Below are 19,013 nucleotides of genomic sequence, written 5' to 3' on the forward strand. Positions count from 1 at the left end.
GAATCCAGCCTCACTTGCATGAAATTCTGGTGGAGGAAACCCAGATCTTCAAGAGTATGAAAGAGATTGGGTTTGGGGATTTTGGGGACAATTATACCCTTTTAACATAAATTCAATCTTGACCATTGATCTACAGAATATTCTTATATTCCAAGATCCAACGGTGGTAAATAATGGTCCACCGGTGGACCAAAATGTAAATGGTCCACCCTAGTGGGAACCACAAACTTGTAGTGGCAATCACTCTTTTGCCGGAAATTTAACTGAAAAATTAAAAAAATTGTTAAGCTTGAAGATTAGTCAGATTAATTTAATGTACACCGGCAATTAGTGATAACTGCAGAGGAAAACCCGCGTCCAAGCTCTTCATTCCCTCATTTTTTCTTCTCGTTTCCATATCTGATTGCGAAGGCTAGGGATTGTTCTACTTTCGTGTGAAATTGAACCACAAGGTGCGTCAATAGTCAGAGAATCAGAGAGGACGGTGACGGCGAATCAGAGGCGGCGGTCGCTGAACACCAGCGTTGCAATCCAGAGGAACCGGAGCTTGGTCATGGTTCTGGTGGTTGTCCATATGGCGGTGCGAAAAGACGGCATCGATGCGACCGTCGTCAATGTTGCGTTGGTGGCTTTGTTCACCTTCAGGTTCTCCAATTTCTCCTCCTTCCAAAACCACACACGATAAACACCTTTCCGTTTCAAAATTATTGATTTGTGTTGCATTTTGTAAACGAGTTTACAACAACAATTAGGGTTCATAAGAATATTGCATTGCATCGAATTACTCACTCTTTTAATTACAAGTATCAACAATAAGGATTTAGAAAACGAAAATTGATTTTCTGACAAAAATAATGAGAGGATCTATTAAATATGTTGTTTTTTTGTAGCATTTGGCAGGGCAACAACATGCAGATGATACAGTACACTACAGAATAAGAACCTCTCTTTAGAATGGGAGAAAAAACAAAAGGTAGGATCCTACTTAAATTCCACTGTCTAGAGCATTGAAGGAACAAGTTTGGGTGCTGATTTGACTGATTTATACAAATATTATAATCTTATGAACTATAATAACTATTGTTGTCTCTGTTTTCTTGATTAACAACATGCTTAAACTGTTTTACATGTTTTTCAGGAGAAACAAGCAGCTTTAGATGATGTTTACCACTTGTTTCAAGGAAAGTCTGAATACTAGAAAATCATGGTGTTCCAGTAAATTTTGAAGTTGCAATTACATTATTAGTAGTAGTCTTACTCTGAGCTTTTGTAATTCTTGATTTGTGTGTGGACTACGAAATTGTCACTTCAGAGCGTAGATTATAAACATATGATCTTGTGGTGTGAAGATGTTTAGTTTACTCCTTATATGTTATGTAGGTGGACTCTTGAATCGCTTGAACTTAAATTTTAGAATATTCATGGTGGAAGAATTGTACTTCACCCCATCAAGAATGTCCCGTCCGAATTTGAGCATGTGGAAAAAGGGGATGCATTGCATGGTAAACTTGCACTATAGTCTCAAACTTATTTGTTTCTAAATGCCTTGATCTTTTATATTTTGCAGATTGGCACAGAATTGTGAAACTGTGCATTTTGGTTTGTCATATTTATTTTCGAAAACCATTACCTCTGCTGACTTTTGATTTTCTGATTTCCTCTATCGTTGATAACACTGGTATGCAATTGAATAGAGAAGAAGATAGAAACTGAAACTACTTCTGCAGAATCAAAGGATTCTAGGCAGAGATTGTATTGAATTATAGAATTGGGGAAGAACAGAGAATCTAGGGTTTACAAGCCTGTTCCCACGAACAGTTCTGGTTCCTCAACCAGCCAAACACTCAATTCTCCAAAGATAGCTTCTAATGCAAGCATAGTCCTATTTATAGGCTATTTGCTCTAACTATACTAACAGCCTGTAACAGCTGTATTTGCCAGCTGGCTTATAACTGCCTCTGGCCTAATTATTACTAATTACATTTAAGTCCTTATACAATATCTAATTAGCCACTTGAGCCCTTCTCTTATACACATGTTTAATAGCTGGCTTACCCTTAGACCTATCAATACCCTCCCTAAAAGTTTAACCTTGTCCTCAAGGGGAAAAACTGGAAAGTGGTCTTGTATCACAGCAGCTGACTCCCAAGTATTCTCACAAGGTGGTAGATTTAACCATTTGACCAAAACCTCCAAATTACCCTGCTCATCCTCCCTGACTTCCATCAAGTCTTCTGGAGTAGCTTCTAACTCTAACTCCTCATTCAGCATAGGAGGTAAAGGCTGAGGTTGCTGAGTTGCCTTTAATGCCTGCTTCAATAAGGATACATGGAACACTGGATGAATCCTAGCATGATCAGGGAGCTGCAACTTATAAGCTACTGGCCCCACCTTCTGAATTATCTTGTAAGGACCATAAAACCGAGGAGCCAACTTAGCACAAGGTCTAGATGCAATGGACTTTGATAAGATAGGGGAATAGAATAATGGATAATTATTATTGATACTGCAGAGATGAAGAATCTCTACTGGAAATAATACAATACAGCAGGAGTTCGAGAGCCTGTTCTCTCCATACTACCACACACTTATAATTTCCTGGACAACCATCTAATAGGCTACATCTATTATTTATACAACTGCATAGTGCAGTTTCTATTTTGAATTCAAACTGACATACACACATAATAACTGCTAACTCCTAATAACTACAGACTGGTAACTGCCCCTATCCATCTGTCAAATTCGTATTTCCCCTCTCTCCTTGCTGTTTTGGCTGCTCAGCAGTCTCCATGGCCACAGTAGAGGCTGCGCCACCCCCCATGGTGGTTCCAGACCTGAAATTCTTCTTTTTCCGGCGATAAACTTGGATCAAAGGAGGTTTAATCTTATCAATACCCCCCCCTTGAAGATTCACCTTGTCCTCAAGGTGAAAGTCTGGAAAGGCTTCATGAATGCGGGCCACCGATTCCCAACTATTCTCACAAGAAGGAAGATTCTGCCAGGAAATCAGAACCTCAACATTACCAGGAGAATCTTCACGAACATTGAGAACCGATTCGGGATAAACTTGCAACTCGTGATCTTCAGATAGCATTGGAGGCAAGGGCTAAGATTGAAACGAATCACCAATGGCTTTCTTAAGAAGAGAGACATGGAACACCGGATGAATTCTGCTATGGGAAGGAAGGTCTAATTTATAAGCTACAGCTCCAACTTTGGTTAACACTTGGAATGGCCCATAGAATCGTGGACTGAGTTTCTGATTAACTCGTTGAGCCAAAGATCGCCTTCTATAAGGCTGCAACTTCAAGAAGACCCAATCGCCAGCTTCAAATTCCACTTGTCTTCTATGTTTGTTGGCATATGTACGCATGATATCCTGAGACTTAAGCAAGTTGTCCCGCAAATCTGCCAACAATTCGTCCCGGTCCTTAGAAAGTTTATTAACCTCATCTAACTTGGAAGGAATGGTTGAACCTTTGAAAAGAAGAGGAGGATCCTGCCCATACAAGGCTTGAAAAGGTGACATTTTGCTGGAAGCATTATAATTAGTATTAAACCAGAATTCAGCCCATGGAAGACAAGAAACCCATTTTTTGGGTTTGGAACCGGTAAGACAGCGCAAGTACACCTCCAAGCACCGGTTGACAACTTCGGTTTGGCCATCAGTTTGGGGATGATAAGCAGAACTAAATTTCAATTGAGTACCTGCTGCTCGGAAAAGTGCCTTCCAAAAATTGCTCAAGAAAAGGGGATCTCGATCAGATACAATGGAGGAAGGAAAACCATGTAGCCTGACAATTTCTTGAAGGAATACAGCAGCAACCTCAGTAGCTGTATAGGGATAACCCAAGGCCAAGAAATGTGCATATTTTGTAAGACGATCAACTACTACCAGAATGGTGTCTTTCCCCATGGATTTAGGTAAACCAGTGACAAAATCCATGGAAATATCTGTCCAAACTTGAGTAGGAACGGGTAAAGGTTGCAATAAGCCTGCCGGAGTTAAATTATCACTTTTGTTCCTTTGGCAAACATCGCAAGCAGCCACATAGTTCTTGATGTCAGATTTCATGCCGTCCCAATAAACCAAGTTGGCTACCCTTTTGTATGTTCTGAAGATTCCGGAATGCCCTCCCATCAATGAAGAATGAAACTCTTTCAAGATGACTGGTATACGGGAGGAAGTCTTGGATAAAACCAATCTACCTTTAAAGAATAGTTTCTGATCACGCAAGACATAACCGGAATGAGAAGTAGGGTCCAGAATCAAGTCTTGAATAATTTTCTGCAACTTGTCATCTTTATTGACTTCTTCCACCCATTCTTCAAAATCATGAATTTGTAAGATAGAAATTGCGCAATAAGAACTCTGCCGGGATAAGGCATCAGCAGCAGAATTGTCTTTACCCGGTTTGTACTGAATATCAAAGTCAAACCCAGCCAACTTAGAAACCCACTTGAATTGTTCTTCACCTAACATGCGTTGATCTGCCAAAAACTTCAAACTTTTCTGATCAGTTCGGATTATAAAATGATGACCCAACAAGTAATGGCGCCATTTCTGGACAGCTTTGACAACCGCCATCAGTTCGCGATCATAGACTGATTTCCTTTGATTCCGATCAGATAAAGTTGTACTCCAAAAAGCCAAAGGGCGACCTTCCTGCAATAAAACAGCACCCAAACCTGTACCTGAAGCGTCAGTCTCTAAAACAAAAGGCTTGGTAAAATCAGGAACAGCCAGCATAGGAAGAGTAGTCATGGCATTCTTTAATTGTTCAAAAGCAGCATGAGCATCAGAACTCCATTGAAAAGCATCTTTCTTCAATAAATTAGTCAAAGGTTTCGCAATCTTCCCATAATTCTGTACAAAACGGCGGTAATAACCTGTTAGTCCAAGAAAACCCCTTAAACTTTTGATGTCCTTGGGAGTAGGCCACAACCACATAGCCTCTAATTTCTTTGGATCAGCAGAAACTCCACCTGCAGAAATGATGTGACCCAAATACTCCAAAGTCTCTTGGCCAAAAGTGCATTTCTTCCCATTGACTTTCAAATCATGTTGTTGTAATAGAGATAAAACAGTGTGCAAATGTTGGATATGATCTTCCATGGAGAGGCTATAGATCAAAATATCATCGAAGAAAACTAATACAAACTTGCGGAGAAGGGGCCTCAAAACTTCATTCATTAAAGATTGAAAAGAAGAGGGTGCATTAGTGAGACCAAAAGGAAGTACCAGAAATTCGTAATGACCTTCATGAGTTCTGAATGCAGTTTTTTCAATGTCACCTTCCTTCATTCTGATTTGGCGATAACCGGAACGCAAATCCAGCTTTGAAAAGATCCGTGCCCCTCCTATTTCATCCAACAATTCATCAATGACTGGAATTGGAAATTTGTCTGGCACGGTGATCTTGTTTAAAGCCCGATAATCAACACAAAACCGCCAACTACCATCTTTCTTTCGAACCAGAATTATGGGGCTGGAGAAGGGACTTGTAGATGGACGAATAATGGCGGCATCTAACATTTCAGCAACCAATTTCTCAATTTCGTTTTTCTGGTAATGAGGATATCTATAAGGTCTTAAGTTAGGAATTTGCGCCCCTTCCTTGAGATGAATCGCATGATCTTGCCGACGGTGAGGTGGTAATCCTTCCGGCGGTTCAAAGATGGAAGGAAATTGGTGGAGAATGGAAACTAAATCTGCTGGAACATTAGCCCTCCAATCTGTTTCTGCTTGAATTTGTTGAAAATCAATGAGAAATCCCTCACCATGTTGCAAAGCCTTGAGTAAGGAATTTAAAGAAGCATCCTTCTTGCATAATTCAGGATCCCCTTGGAGTGACAACTTCTGGCCATTCATAGTAAACCGCAAAGTCAACTGTTCAAAGTTAGCTCTAATGTCACCAAGACTTGCTAACCATTCTAGGCCCAATACAATGTCCACTCCGCCAAGGCCAAACAAATAAAATTGTTGATTGACCGGCACATTGTGTAACAGCAAAGACACGTCCTTACAAACACCCTTGCATGGTATCTTATGACCATCCCCTACTTCAACTACATAAGATGGAGTATCCTCAACCTTCAAGTGCAATTCCTGTACTAACGCCTTGGAAATGAAATTATGAGTTGCTCCACAATCAACTAACACCACAACTTTGTGATCTTCAATAGTTCCCCAAACCTTGAAAGACCTTCTAGAAGTGAATCCAACAATACTATTCAGGGATAAATGTGGGACAGGTTCCGTTTCGGGGTGACAATCTGGATCATCTTCTGGTTCAGAATCGCCAGTCTCTTCCATCAGCATAACTCGAAATTGTTTGTTCTTGCACACATGGTTAGGCCCAAATTTTTCATCACAGCGAAAACATTCTCCTTTCCGGATCTTCTCCTGGTAATCAGCATCAGAAAGTCTACGGTAATTACCCGGTCGATTTCTTTGAAATGGTTTTTCCACAGAGACACTACCAGAATAAGATGAAGATGGTGTGTAACTTTTGCCTCCACTCTTCTGTGTAGTATCAACTGTGACAGTTCGAGAAATTGATGGTGACTTATAAGAATTACTGAACCTTGAACCAGAAGTTGAATTTGGATGAACCTTACTAACTGCAAGATTTTTCTGCTCAATCATTAAAACCTTTTGGACCATGATGGATAAGGTTGTTGGTTCATAAAGTTTAATTTCTGCACCTATGTCCTCCTTCAAACCATTCACAAAGATATCCATTAAGTGTGTTTCATCAATGTCTTTCAACATGCCGGCAAATTTCTCAAATTGTTCCACAAATTCCGCCACCGAATCTTCTTGCTTAAGGGCTAGTAAAGCAGCAAAGGGATTGAGAGTACTTGAAACTTGGAACCTCTTCAGAATTGCCAACTTAAAAGTGTCCCAGTCTGCGTGAGGATGACAACCTTCCCACCATTGAAACCATGACAGAGCTTTTCCATCCAGTGCCACCAGAACCGCCTGCAATCTCCCCTCCTCTGGAACTCCACGAATTTGGAAGAACCTTTCCAACTTATGAACCCAACCATAGGCATCAGCAACACCATCAAAAACTGGAACCTCCAACTTCCGCCAACGTGCAGAAGTGTTATCACAGTTAGACTCTTCTTCCTGTCCTGGGCGCTTAATGCTCTGTTCATGATTGTCTCTTTGAGAGCCAAGGTCGTCCCGATGCATGAACGTCTCCATCATATTTTCCAAACATTGAATTTGTTGATCAGTTTGTTGACGGCCAATCTGTGCTTGTTGACGATCAGCCTGTGCTTGTTGACGATCAATCTGCAACATTTCCATAATTTCTTGCATCCGCTCCATTGGATCTTGACTGGCTTCAGAACGAGTTTTTCCCATTTATAAAGTGAACCACTTAAGTACCACAGCACCTGGATGGTGCTCTGATACCAAAATGATAAGATAGGGGAATAGAATAATGGATAATTATTATTGATACTGCAGAGATGAAGAATCTCTACTGGAAATAATACAATACAGCAGGAGTTCGAGAGCCTGTTCTCTCCATACTACCACACACTTATAATTTCCTGGACAACCATCTAATAGGCTACATCTATTATTTATACAACTGCATAGTGCAGTTTCTATTTTGAATTCAAACTGACATACACACATAATAACTGCTAATTCCTAATAACTACAGACTGGTAACTGCCCCTATCCATCTGTCAAATTCGTATTTCCCCTCTCTCCTTGCTGTTTTGGCTGCTCAGCAGTCTCCATGGCCACAGTAGAGGCTGCGCCACCCCCCATGGTGGTTCCAGACCTGAAATTCTTCTTTTTCCGGCGATAAACTTGGATCAAAGGAGGTTTAATCTTATCAGACTTCAACTTATAAGGCTGCAACTTAAGATAAACCCAATCACCTTCCTTAAACTGAACTGATCTCCTATGTTTATCTGCCTGTGTCTTCATTTGATTCTGAGCCTTCAGCAAGTTTTGTTTCAGCTCTTCCAAGATAGTATCCCTATTCTGAAATAACTGATTGACCTCATCAACCTTAGAAGGGATGGCACCAGCTTTGAGCAGTAAAGGGGGATCTCTGCCATACAAGGCTTTGAAAGGAGTCATACCAGCAGAGCTACTGAAGTTAGTGTTAAACCAGAATTCAGCCCAAGACAACCATTCTAACCACTTCTTAGGCTTAGGACTCACAAAGCATCGCAGATAGGTCTCCAGGCATCTATTCACCACCTCTGTTTGGCCATCGGTTTGTGGGTGATAAGAGGTGCTGAGCTTGAGGTTAGTACCAGCCAACTTGAACAACTCCTTCCAGAATTGGCTTAGAAATATAGGATCCCTGTCAGAAACTATGGTAGAGGGAAAACCATGCAGTTTAACCACTTCCTTGACAAACACCATAGCTACATCCTTAGCTGAATATGGGTGCCCCAAAGGATAGAAATGAGAGAACTTGGAAAGTCTGTCCACCACAACTAACACAGTATCTTTCCCCTGTACTCTAGGCAATCCCCCCACAAAATCCATGGAAATATCATTCCAAACCTGAGTGGGAATAGGAAGTGGTTGCAGCAAACCACTAGGAGCAAGTGTAGAGTACTTATTCCTCTGGCAGACCTCACACTCCTCAACAAATTTCTTGATATCAGCCTTCATACCCTCCCAAAATAAAAAAGCTAGCTGTCAACTTCTTGAATCAACTATGGAGTATGGAGTCTTTGGAGAAAATAACAAATGAGAAACTTCTGAATGTGCAGTGCAATGTCTCTTTACCTCTTCAACTTTTGGTTACACTTTTTTAGCGACTTAGTTGATCTTTTGGTTAAGGATAATCAGTAAAGTATTTGTGAATAATCAAATTGACTTCTGAAATTTAGAGAAGTAAATATGACAGGAAAAAATTGCTTCAATAATGTATTGGTTTCCTAGACATTTTAGTGTGCTATTATTTTAGAGAAGCAGGTTTTTTGTTAGATGCAAAATGTCAATTTGACTGTGCTGCTATTTTGAATATTATCCGAGAAAAATAGCTGCCAAACAAACTATAAGATAAAGAGAAGCATTATGTATGTGCAGTACAGTGAAAATGAATTTGTAAGTTGACTGCATGTCTTTGGTTTCATTTCTAATGTGTTCGTAAAAAATGTCTCGTTTTCTTTGTATAGGTTGAATCAACTAAGATATCTGAGTATGTGGCTCAATTGTGAAGGGTTGGAAACGGTCATGGTATGTATATACCAATCATCATTTTGATCAATGATAATTTGTTGCTTGCAGGTGTTTGGCACTTTGATCAAAGACTGCTTCATGAGGAAGATGCTGCTTGATCTTGAATATCCTTCTTTTTAGTCTTTCTTCACATTTGGTTAGTAAAGTTCTGAGTTGTTTTTTGTTGTAGAATAATATTCAAGTGTTTTAATTAAATAATGGCAATGCCTATTCTGAATCTAGGGTAATTGACAAGAAGTTTCTATATCTACTCATTCTGCTCATCTATTTTAGAGCTTTTGTTTGTCTCTTCATTTGGTTTAATATCTGGAATTAAAAAGGTACCACCTCTCATTTTGCTCATCTATTTTAATTAAATAATGACAATGCCTATTCTGAAAGGGCTCTTGCAAGGGTACTGATTTCATACATATAGAAATCAAGGGAGGTCTGGTTTAACTTATATATGCAAGCCTCTTGTACAGCACACTTACAACTTTAAGTGAACCTGTCTTTCTGATCTTGAGAGACGAAACACGTGTGAATCCACAAGAAGAGCAAAATTATGCAGAGCTATGCTTCAGGGAATTTAGTGACAGGGTTAAGCACTGGATCACAGGTAAGATTTTGCACATTATCACTTCGAATAAATTTACGCTTTGATTTTGTTCTTGATTTTTCTCACTCTTCTGAATTTTTTTTTTTACCAATTCTTTAATGAGAAAGTTATTCGGTAATTTTCTTTTGTATCATTTAAAAGGCTTTTTTACATACTTTGAACATATGTTGTTGGAGAAAGTTATGCAGGTTATTCTATATTTGATAACTGGTATAGACGTATAGTATCAGTTTTCTAGGATTTTTGTGACAGTATTGTCAATGGAATGCTTTCTACTATGAAGATTTATTCACTTTCTTAAAATTATGTTTCAGGTCATTATGTTCCTTTGCTGGCTCAACTTGTTTGCCGTACAAACAAGGGAGTCAATAATCCAAATATAAATTTTAAGGGATTTATGGTAAGACTGTATGCTTCATGATTTATCTTTTTGGTTATATTTTTATACAAACACCTTCTTGTAATCATTTCATGTTACTCTAATTACTGTTAGGTTGCAAGTCCTTTCATTCCCTTGTAGTTGAACCAAAATAGTGTACTTTTAATGAAAAATATTATGTGAGATATTAGATTCTAATGCTTTTATTGTCAGAATTGCATTTTCATTTTAGTTAAAGTGGAACTTATTCTTGCATATGCTGCCCTATAGGTAATGCATTGACTGGCAAGGGCATTGGTGCAACTGTGCAAGTGTATGTTTTATGTGGAGGTGCAAGTAGAACTTTTATGTTCTGATTTGTAGAGTAGTTTTAGTGTTTATACTTCCATGGTTCTCTGCTACTCTAGTTCTGAAACTAGATTATACAAGGTAGTGAATTCAGTGGTGAGAGCATTACCGCTAGTGTAAGTTTTATGCAAGTAGATTTGAGTTGTAAGTATTTTTTGGCAGCTAAAGATTATTTTCTGGCGGTCTACACCCGCCAAAACTGGTTTCACTAAGCCAATGCATACGATGACATTTAGTGGCTATAGTAAATGCTGGAAAATATGGCCGCTAAACGATGATGGCTTTTCCCGGCCATTTTTACATCTTTACCGGTGCCCGGTATAAGTGCCGGCAAAGCCTTTGCCGACCCCCGATGCACCGGTGAAGGCATGTTTGCCGGTAAACGCTGTTGCGGCTATTTTTATTGCCGCTAAAGGCTATATTTATTCCCGGTAAAACGCATTTTTGTTGTAGTGTGTTAGTTTTAGTTTAGGGTTTAGAAATTAAATTAGGAAGGATTTTGGGGGATTTATTATAAATTAATTATGTTATTTATTTCTTTTTTTTAATAAAAATTCCACGTCAGCTACTAAATGTGACCTGGTCACGGCGGCCGGAGCTAAATCGGCGGCAAGGACGGTTTCCAAAAAAAAAAACATAATTTTGAGCGCTTCCATAGGAAGATTTTCTGGCGAAAGACAGAAACCAAACCTCGCTCAAAGTTCATGGACGGTTTTCACGTTTAACCCTTTTAATTAACTGTAACACAAAACTTAAACTTACTTCTCTATTTCTGTCTACACTGAATGTTCATTTAGATGTTCCTGTAATATACAGGCATACAGCTTCTGTTGCAGCTGGAAACCATTAAACGAGAGGTTGATGAAAGAAGAAGCATCTCTAGGTACTGTATCCCTTTGCTGCCTCTACTTTCTTAAGCAATATTGGATTGCTAAAAAGATTTAAGTTGCAAAACCCTTGGCTTTTATCTCTGAAACTGCTTTAATTGTAGTTGAAAATGGATATAAACAAATTTTATTTTCTGCCATAACTTAATTTTGTGGGGGTAGAAAACCACCCACTAACTACCAATTTTATAGGTGGCCTTTGCGGGTAATTTTTAACCCCTTCGCAAAACTGTACATGTCCTAGAAGTTGCTAATGTTAGAAGTTGCTAATGTAACTTCTCGGTACTTAAAAATTGCCGCAAATCAATTTGTGAGGGCCAAATCCTCGCTAATTATGAAAACAACCCGGGTTAAATAACAGTTTATTAGTGTCTGGTATATGTTCATAAATCCTTTCTATCTTTATCTTGCCCTTACTTTAATATTCTTATCCGGCTAACTCAATTCACTTGCAATTTCTCTGCTAGCCGTACCAAATCAAGATATGTTAATTAGAATTTTTTCCAACATCGCTTCTTATTTTATTCAATTTTACAAAGAACATTAAAAGAGTACTTTGTACTGCGCATTTTTTTATCACGTTAGTCGCTGTGTTACTTAATTATCATTGTTTGAACCAGCTCCATGTGATTTTACCATTGACCTTTTTCTATTCTACAGTTATTTTAGTTGTCATTTGAAGCAACCATGTTTAACAAATTATGTATTTCTATATAAGAAGATCATCATTCTTTTGTCCAATCTCAACCTTTCTGATCACACTACAACTCAAGTTATGGCTACTAGTGCCAGATTCAGCTATTCATATATCCTTGCACTGTTCTTCTTGCCCTTCATTTCTTTCACCTTCCATGCTAATTCAATTCAGTTCAAAATTCCCAATTTCAGCCCTGCTGGTAATCCCAACATACTCTACCTAGGATCTGCAGGAAATAGTGAAGGAGAAGTTAAATTTAACCTTAATGATGCGTATGTAAGTCAAGTTGGATGGGCAATCTATGCTGAAAAAGTGTTGCTTTGGGACTCAGACACAGGTCAACTCACTGACTTCACAACACATTACACCTTCATTATTGACACTCAAGGTCAATCTAAGTATGGCCATGGACTTGCCTTTTTTCTTGCTCCAGTTGGAATTGAAATCCAACCAAATTCAGCTGGTGGCTTTCTTGGCCTATTCAACACCACAACTATGTTTTCATCATCCCATAGCAAAATTGTTCATGTGGAGTTCGATTCTTACCCAAATCCTGAATTTAATGAAACGGTGCAGCATGTGGGAATCAACAATAACTCAGTATTTTCATCAAAATGGACACCTTGGAATGCTAGCTTACACAGCACAGACACTGCTGATGTATCAATTAGCTACAATTCAGCAACCAAGAATTTAAGCGTGTCTTGGAAATATCAGATCACTTCTGATCCTCAAGAAATAACTAGCCTTTGGTATCAAATTGATTTGAGTAAGGTCCTTCCTGAATGGGTTACAGTAGGATTTTCTGCAGCAACAGGTTCGGTCTTCGAAAAGCATAATCTTCTGTCATGGGAATTCAACTCCACCTTGGAAAGTAGTAAAAGTAATACAAAGAAGACAAGGTTAGCTGTGATTGTATCTGTCTCTTGTGGTGTTATAGTACTGCTAGCCATAATTGCAATTGCAACATATGCATTATTTTGGAGGAAGAGAAAGAAAAGCGAAGATGAGGCTATGAATTTAACATCAATGAATGATGACATTGAAAGAGGAGCAGGGCCAAGGAGATTCTCCCACAGAGAACTCGCTTCCGCTACCAATAACTTCTCCAGAGACCGGAAACTCGGTCAAGGTGGGTTTGGAGCGGTTTACAGAGGCTACTTTGCTGATTCAGACTTAACAGTTGCTGTGAAGAGAATCTCAAAAGGGTCAAGACAAGGGAAGAAAGAGTATCTAACAGAAGTGAAAGTCATCAGCCAACTCCGGCACCGGAATCTCGTGAGACTAATCGGTTGGTGCCATGACCGAGGCGAGTTTCTCCTCCTTTATGAGTTCATGCCAAACGGAAGCCTTGATGCTCATTTATTTAGTAAGAGGATAACACCTCTTGCTTGGAGCGTGAGGCACAAGATAGCTCTTGGATTGGCCTCTGCAGTGCTTTATTTACATGAAGAATGGGAAAGATGTGTGGTCCATAGAGATATCAAGTCAAGCAATGTTATGCTAGATTCTAGTTTTAATGTGAAACTTGGTGACTTTGGGCTGGCTAAGCTCATGGACCACGAACTGGGCCCCCAAACAACTGGGCTTGCTGGAACATTGGGCTACATGGCTCCAGAATATGTGAGCACAGGGAGGGCAAGCAAAGAGTCTGATGTGTATAGCTTTGGGGTGGTTGCTTTGGAAATTACTACAGGGAAAAAAGCTGTTCATGTGATGGAGGATAGAGATGGAGATCAAAAGGGATTGATTGAGTGGGTTTGGGATCATTATGGCAGAGGAGAGGTAGTTATGGCTATGGATGAGAGTTTGCAGAAGGATTTTGATTTGAAACAGGTTGAGTGTTTGATTATTGTGGGACTGTGGTGTTCTCACCCTAATGTGAATCTCAGACCGTCGATAAGACAGGCAATTCAAGTACTTAATTTCGAGGCTGCTATGCCAAACCTTCCTCCGAAAAGGCCGGTCGCGACTTACAATGCTCCTACACCATCTGTAAGCTCCGTAGAACCATCCATAACCACTAGCCTTCATATTGGTCGTTGATTGATACCGCCTCAACGATATCCTGCTGGTATAACTTCTTCTATCAGATTTTAATTGCAAGTTTGATACACTTATAGATATTTTCGCTACTTTCCCAATTCCACCTCTTTTTTCTTTTTATTCACTTGAATTTGATAAAATAATACTTGTATTTCATTGATAATACGTGACTGAAAACTACAATATATATAGACTAACAAAGAGATTAAAAAGAAACTAAATCTATCTAAACCTATATCTATTTAAATAGATATCATCTCTATTTAAATAGATACTAATCTTAACTATATCTCTATGAGATAAGACTAATAATAAACTAAATCTTAACAGATATTCAACACTCCCCCTCAAGCTAAAGCTTACTTAGCTTTAAGCTTGTAACAAATCGAACCCAAGAAGAAATTATCTTAATAGATATCCCTTAATAATGACGGTCTTGGCGAATCTATGAATTGAATAACCTTTCAAACTTCTAGTAAATTCATGGGCAGGAAAAAGACAACTTCTCATACTTGATCTGGCTGAAATTGATGCAAGACAAAAACCAATTCTTCTGGAGTGTTGTAGGGTAGTTGAGCCAGCAGACAAGGGCGAAAAACCAGCAACAATACGCCCGAAAACAAAACAAGGCTGAAGCAACAACTCACCAACAACAACCACACAGAAATAAAACACACTTGAGGTCGATCGATTGATGGCTTCTAAGACAAACAATGGTGTCAACTTTGACACAGACAACTCTCAAACATTAGAGAGTGGGCCAGCGCAACTCGCAACTGAAGCCCTAAAACCAAAACCAATAACTCTCAACTAGAGAGTGGGCCAGCGCAACTCGCAGCTAAAGCCCTAAAACCAGAAAACCAAACAATCGAGACAAACCAAACGAAGGTGAATGTCACCTTCAAAACCAAACAAAACCAAATTGCATAAAGTCAACCAAGATCAATATGATAAGAGCATCTCGAACAATGAGACGCAAACAACAACTCAAGTCTCAAAAACCAATGCGAAACCTGAGCGTCAAAACAGAGTTAAAACTCTAAACCAAACCAAACCAAACCAAACTTGGCCAACAGTGAGATATGGCACGAGAAACGTCCAAACAGGGTCAAAACAGCTGACCCACAAACCAAACAGGGAGAGGAAGACCGGATGATCACAATTGTGAAGGCACAACACACGTCAAAATAGAGGATCCTTAAAACCAAACCCAGCTGATACACAAAGAGGACCAGCGAGAACAAAGCAGCGGAGAGAGCGGCGCAACCTGGCTGATACACAAAGAGGACCAGCGTGAACAAAGCAGCAGAGAGAGTGGTGCGTGGACTTCACACGCAGAGAGATGGGAGGCGTGTGGCTTTGAATCCGGCGGCGGTGGCTGACTATAGTCTCTAATAACACTTCCCCTCAAGCTAGAGCATATATGTCATATGCATAGCTTGTGTTATTAGAGACTATAGTCAGCCACCGCCGCCGGATTCAAAGCCACACGCCTCCCATCTCTCTGCGTGTGAAGTCCACGCACCACTCTCTCTGCTGCTTTGTTCACGCTGGTCCTCTTTGTGTATTCCATTCCTTGCGCCGCAACAGATAAGTATGAACGGGGGTACTGTGGGAGAGACATAGATATTCCTACCACAGATTCTTAGTGTTCACTAATCAATGAGACTCGCCCACTCAAGGACCAACCTTGCTCAAGATACAGGCGGCGACGCTTCAGGGAAAAGATGGAGGTGTTTCTGATCCGTTTTGAGCAACTTCGGAAAACGGCGGTGGAAAGACGTTGACAGTGTTGAACGCCAATAGTGACTGCCAAGAACGTGACAAGGATCACTAGGGTTTCAAGAGAAAGGGAACCATGATCAGAAAGAAACGAGGCCGTAAGAAAACGGCTAGAACTAACAAGCGCATAAGCAAAGTATGAAAAATAAATCCAAAGAGATTTGGAAAGTCACCATGAGGGGGCTCACGGGGGAGGAGCCCCCTCACAGCGGTAGGATCGAAACTTGCGCTCTGATACCAACTTGAATTTGATAAAATAATACTTGTATTTCATTGATAATACGTGACTGAAAACTACAATATATATAGACTAACAAAGAGATTAAAAAGAAACTAAATCTATCTAAACCTATATCTATTTAAATAGATATCATCTCTATTTAAATAGATACTAATCTTAACTATATCTCTATGAGATAAGACTAATAATAAACTAAATCTTAACAGATATTCAACATATTCTATCACATTACATACAATTTTGATGATATACACACATCTCACTTTCTCTTTCATATAATTTTCACTAATTTTTCCTTTCTATCGCTCTCTTATTTTTGTATTATATCACTCATTTCTCTTTTATCAATTCCTATTTTTATTTAAGGTGGAGGTGATGAAGGTGAACACAACATTTCCTAATTAGTGCTTTAATTTTGTGTGACCAATATTTCCAGGTTAAACTAAGGCGCTTGGACCCTAAATAGTAGATCTAGCTAGATTGCGAGGCAATAGTTGAAGACTGAAATGGTAGCTAGGTCACTGTATTTTCATGTCGAATAGTAGGTTCTTAGGTGTTCCATTTTATAAAGAAAATGTAGTATCCGGCCGTTACAATACTTGTTACCTTTTGCCCCCCGTCCCCTGGGATTCTGGGATTGCAATACTGTTGACTGCACATTACTTCCCAATTTCCTGAATTTCAATTTTATAGATAATATTGGATATGTAATTTGCTCTACTTTTCTACTGCTTTGACTTTATTATTTAACTAGTAATACAGAAAACAGATATTTTCCTAAAGGCTAAAAAGCATTTTTGGCCCCTGATGTTTCAAAATTGAGCAAATTATGTCCCTACTCTATTTTTGTCGACGTTTCTACCCCTCATGTTTTCAAACAGTGCACCATCTACCCCTCTGTCAGTCAGGCTTTCTCAGAAGAGGTTCCTGAGTAGATTGGAGAGATGAAGAGAAGTATATGAAGTTGATGATGATCAAAGAAATGATATGAATTAAATTTGTTTGATGTATATATCAATTATGTTTGTAACTGAACTGGTTAAATGCATGTTTTGCTACTTACATGTCTTGAGTTTGAATCTCTCATGCCCATTTTTTTCAATTTCACTTGTAATTTTCACGTGGCAGGTCCAAAAAATATATAAAAAAGTCAAATCAGCTTATTCTGTTAGTTTTTTAACGTCTAACTGAAGGAGAGATAGACGGTGCACTGTTTGAAAACATGAGGGGTAGAAATATCGACAAAAAATAGAGTAAGGGCAGAATTTGCACAAACTTGAAACATCAGGGGCTAAAAATGCTTTTAGCCTTTCCTAAAAGAATAACCGACAAAAAGAACACACCAAGTATCCTCAGCGTCCAAATCATTTTGCATGGTTTCTCTCCTAGAAACCCCATTAGCTAAACCCAGGCGTAAGTATTTCCTATTATGTCCTTACAGTTTTAATATAATCAGGGAACCTTCGAAAAAAACAATTTCCTTAAAATTGTTCATTTTGAGATACACATGAGACAAAAATTCAGGAGCATATATATTTTTTGCAGCAAGAGCACATATACATGGTTTAGAAAGAATAACGGTGCATATTCACATGAACAATTCCACATCAAAAAGAATCAAACACTTAACCGGTTTTAAGTGGAAAATGTTTTCTTCACATCTCATTTTGAGGTGGAAGGAGGTGGAGGAGGAGAGAGATAGGAATAAAAGAAAAAGTAAGAAAAAGAAAGTATGAGATGTGATAGATGATAAGAGGAGAGAGGTAAAAACAAAAATAGGTGGAAATGAAGTGTTTAAAAAATGAGGTGTATATATATCATTACTCGTTTTAAGTCAACCAACAATGTAATAAAGCCTCACTTAGGGTTTGGGGGTTCACTCACTAGGTTTCGGTGTTGGCATAAATATGACTTAATTAATTTATGATCCTACTGAACAATGATGAAATGTTCAGGGATTTGAGAGAGCATTTCTTTAGCAATTTGAAAGAATTGCCTTGTGGCTTCTGACTTGTTGGATGGAGAAGAAAATGAAACATTTGTGGTAAAGGAAACAGATGGAATAGGAGAGAGGTTGTCACGATCAGATGGATGACGTGATTGTAGATTGGTAGTGGTTTTATCAGAGTCTTTAGGTTCAAAGGCTTGTGGTTCAGAGGTTTGTAATTCAGAGGCTTGTGGTTCAGAGGTTTGTAGTTCAGAGGCTTGTGGTTCAGAGGTTTCTGAATGGTATGGAAGAATGATAGGTGAAGTGGAGGCAGAGGGTTTGTTTGCTTGAAGCATTTTCCAGAGGGGTTCTTCCTCAATGGTGGGTTGAAAGAAGGAGTCTCTAGGGGGTGAAGGGTGAGAGTTTTGTTGATGAGTTGGTGTTGGTTCAGGATTGGTTGCATCAAGGGTTGCATCAAGCAAATTTAAATCATCATCAGAAAGGACAACAAACTTACTTGAAGCTCTTGCTGCAGATCTTGTGATTCTGATGGAGGGTGCAGGTCTAGCTTGTTCCTGAGTAGTTTCCATGATAACTACTTGAGGTGCAATCCTGACCTTCTTAGCCTTCTTCTTAGGCGGTGCAGCATCATCATCATCAACATCACCATCAGAGGGATCCTTCTCCTCAGATGCTTCAACTTGCTTCCTCTTGGTCTTCTTCTTCCTTGGGGACTCAAAGTTCGGAGGCTCTGGGAGATTTCGGAAGAGTTTGTTCACATCAATCTCAAAGCCTTGCTGCTTCAGATCCTCAAGATAGTATCTGATTGCCTCTGGATCATCAACCTTGGACCAGAGAGGATAATCCTTTAGAGGA

General features: G+C 39.2%; 1 protein-coding gene across 11 annotated transcripts; it reads left to right on the plus strand.

Annotated features, from left to right (window-relative positions):
* The first annotated feature begins 311 nt into the window (after nt 1-311).
* Nucleotides 312-16,938, plus strand: LOC130714809 (L-type lectin-domain containing receptor kinase IX.1-like). 11 transcript variants are annotated; one of them, XM_057564761.1, is made up of 12 exons: nt 312-645; nt 891-973; nt 1,139-1,502; nt 9,169-9,191; nt 9,281-9,368; nt 9,455-9,552; nt 9,697-9,830; nt 10,145-10,230; nt 10,480-10,541; nt 11,374-11,440; nt 12,333-14,215; nt 16,647-16,938. In XM_057564761.1, exons 9-11 carry the CDS (start codon nt 10,532-10,534, stop codon nt 14,185-14,187), a joined length of 1,932 nt encoding a protein of 643 aa, XP_057420744.1. In that variant the 5' UTR covers nt 312-645; nt 891-973; nt 1,139-1,502; nt 9,169-9,191; nt 9,281-9,368; nt 9,455-9,552; nt 9,697-9,830; nt 10,145-10,230; nt 10,480-10,531; the 3' UTR covers nt 14,188-14,215; nt 16,647-16,938. The 11 variants fall into 11 exon arrangements, with proteins under 11 accessions (XP_057420744.1, XP_057420750.1, XP_057420742.1 ...); XM_057564767.1 differs by adding an exon at nt 11,123-11,268 and having other exon boundaries at nt 9,281-9,830; nt 10,480-10,522; XM_057564759.1 differs by having other exon boundaries at nt 9,455-9,830.
* The last annotated feature ends 2,075 nt before the right edge of the window (nt 16,939-19,013 follow it).

The sequence above is a fragment of the Lotus japonicus genome, chromosome 4 (assembly GCF_012489685.1).
Source record: "Lotus japonicus ecotype B-129 chromosome 4, LjGifu_v1.2".
Taxonomy (NCBI): domain Eukaryota; kingdom Viridiplantae; phylum Streptophyta; class Magnoliopsida; order Fabales; family Fabaceae; genus Lotus; species Lotus japonicus.

Excerpts from the sequence above, each read along its gene's own strand:
- LOC130714809 (XM_057564756.1), top strand. Across the intron at positions 11,441-12,332 it reads GAAAGAAGAAGCATCTCTAG|CCCTGCTGGTAATCCCAACA; the intron begins GTACTGTATCCC and ends TCCCAATTTCAG.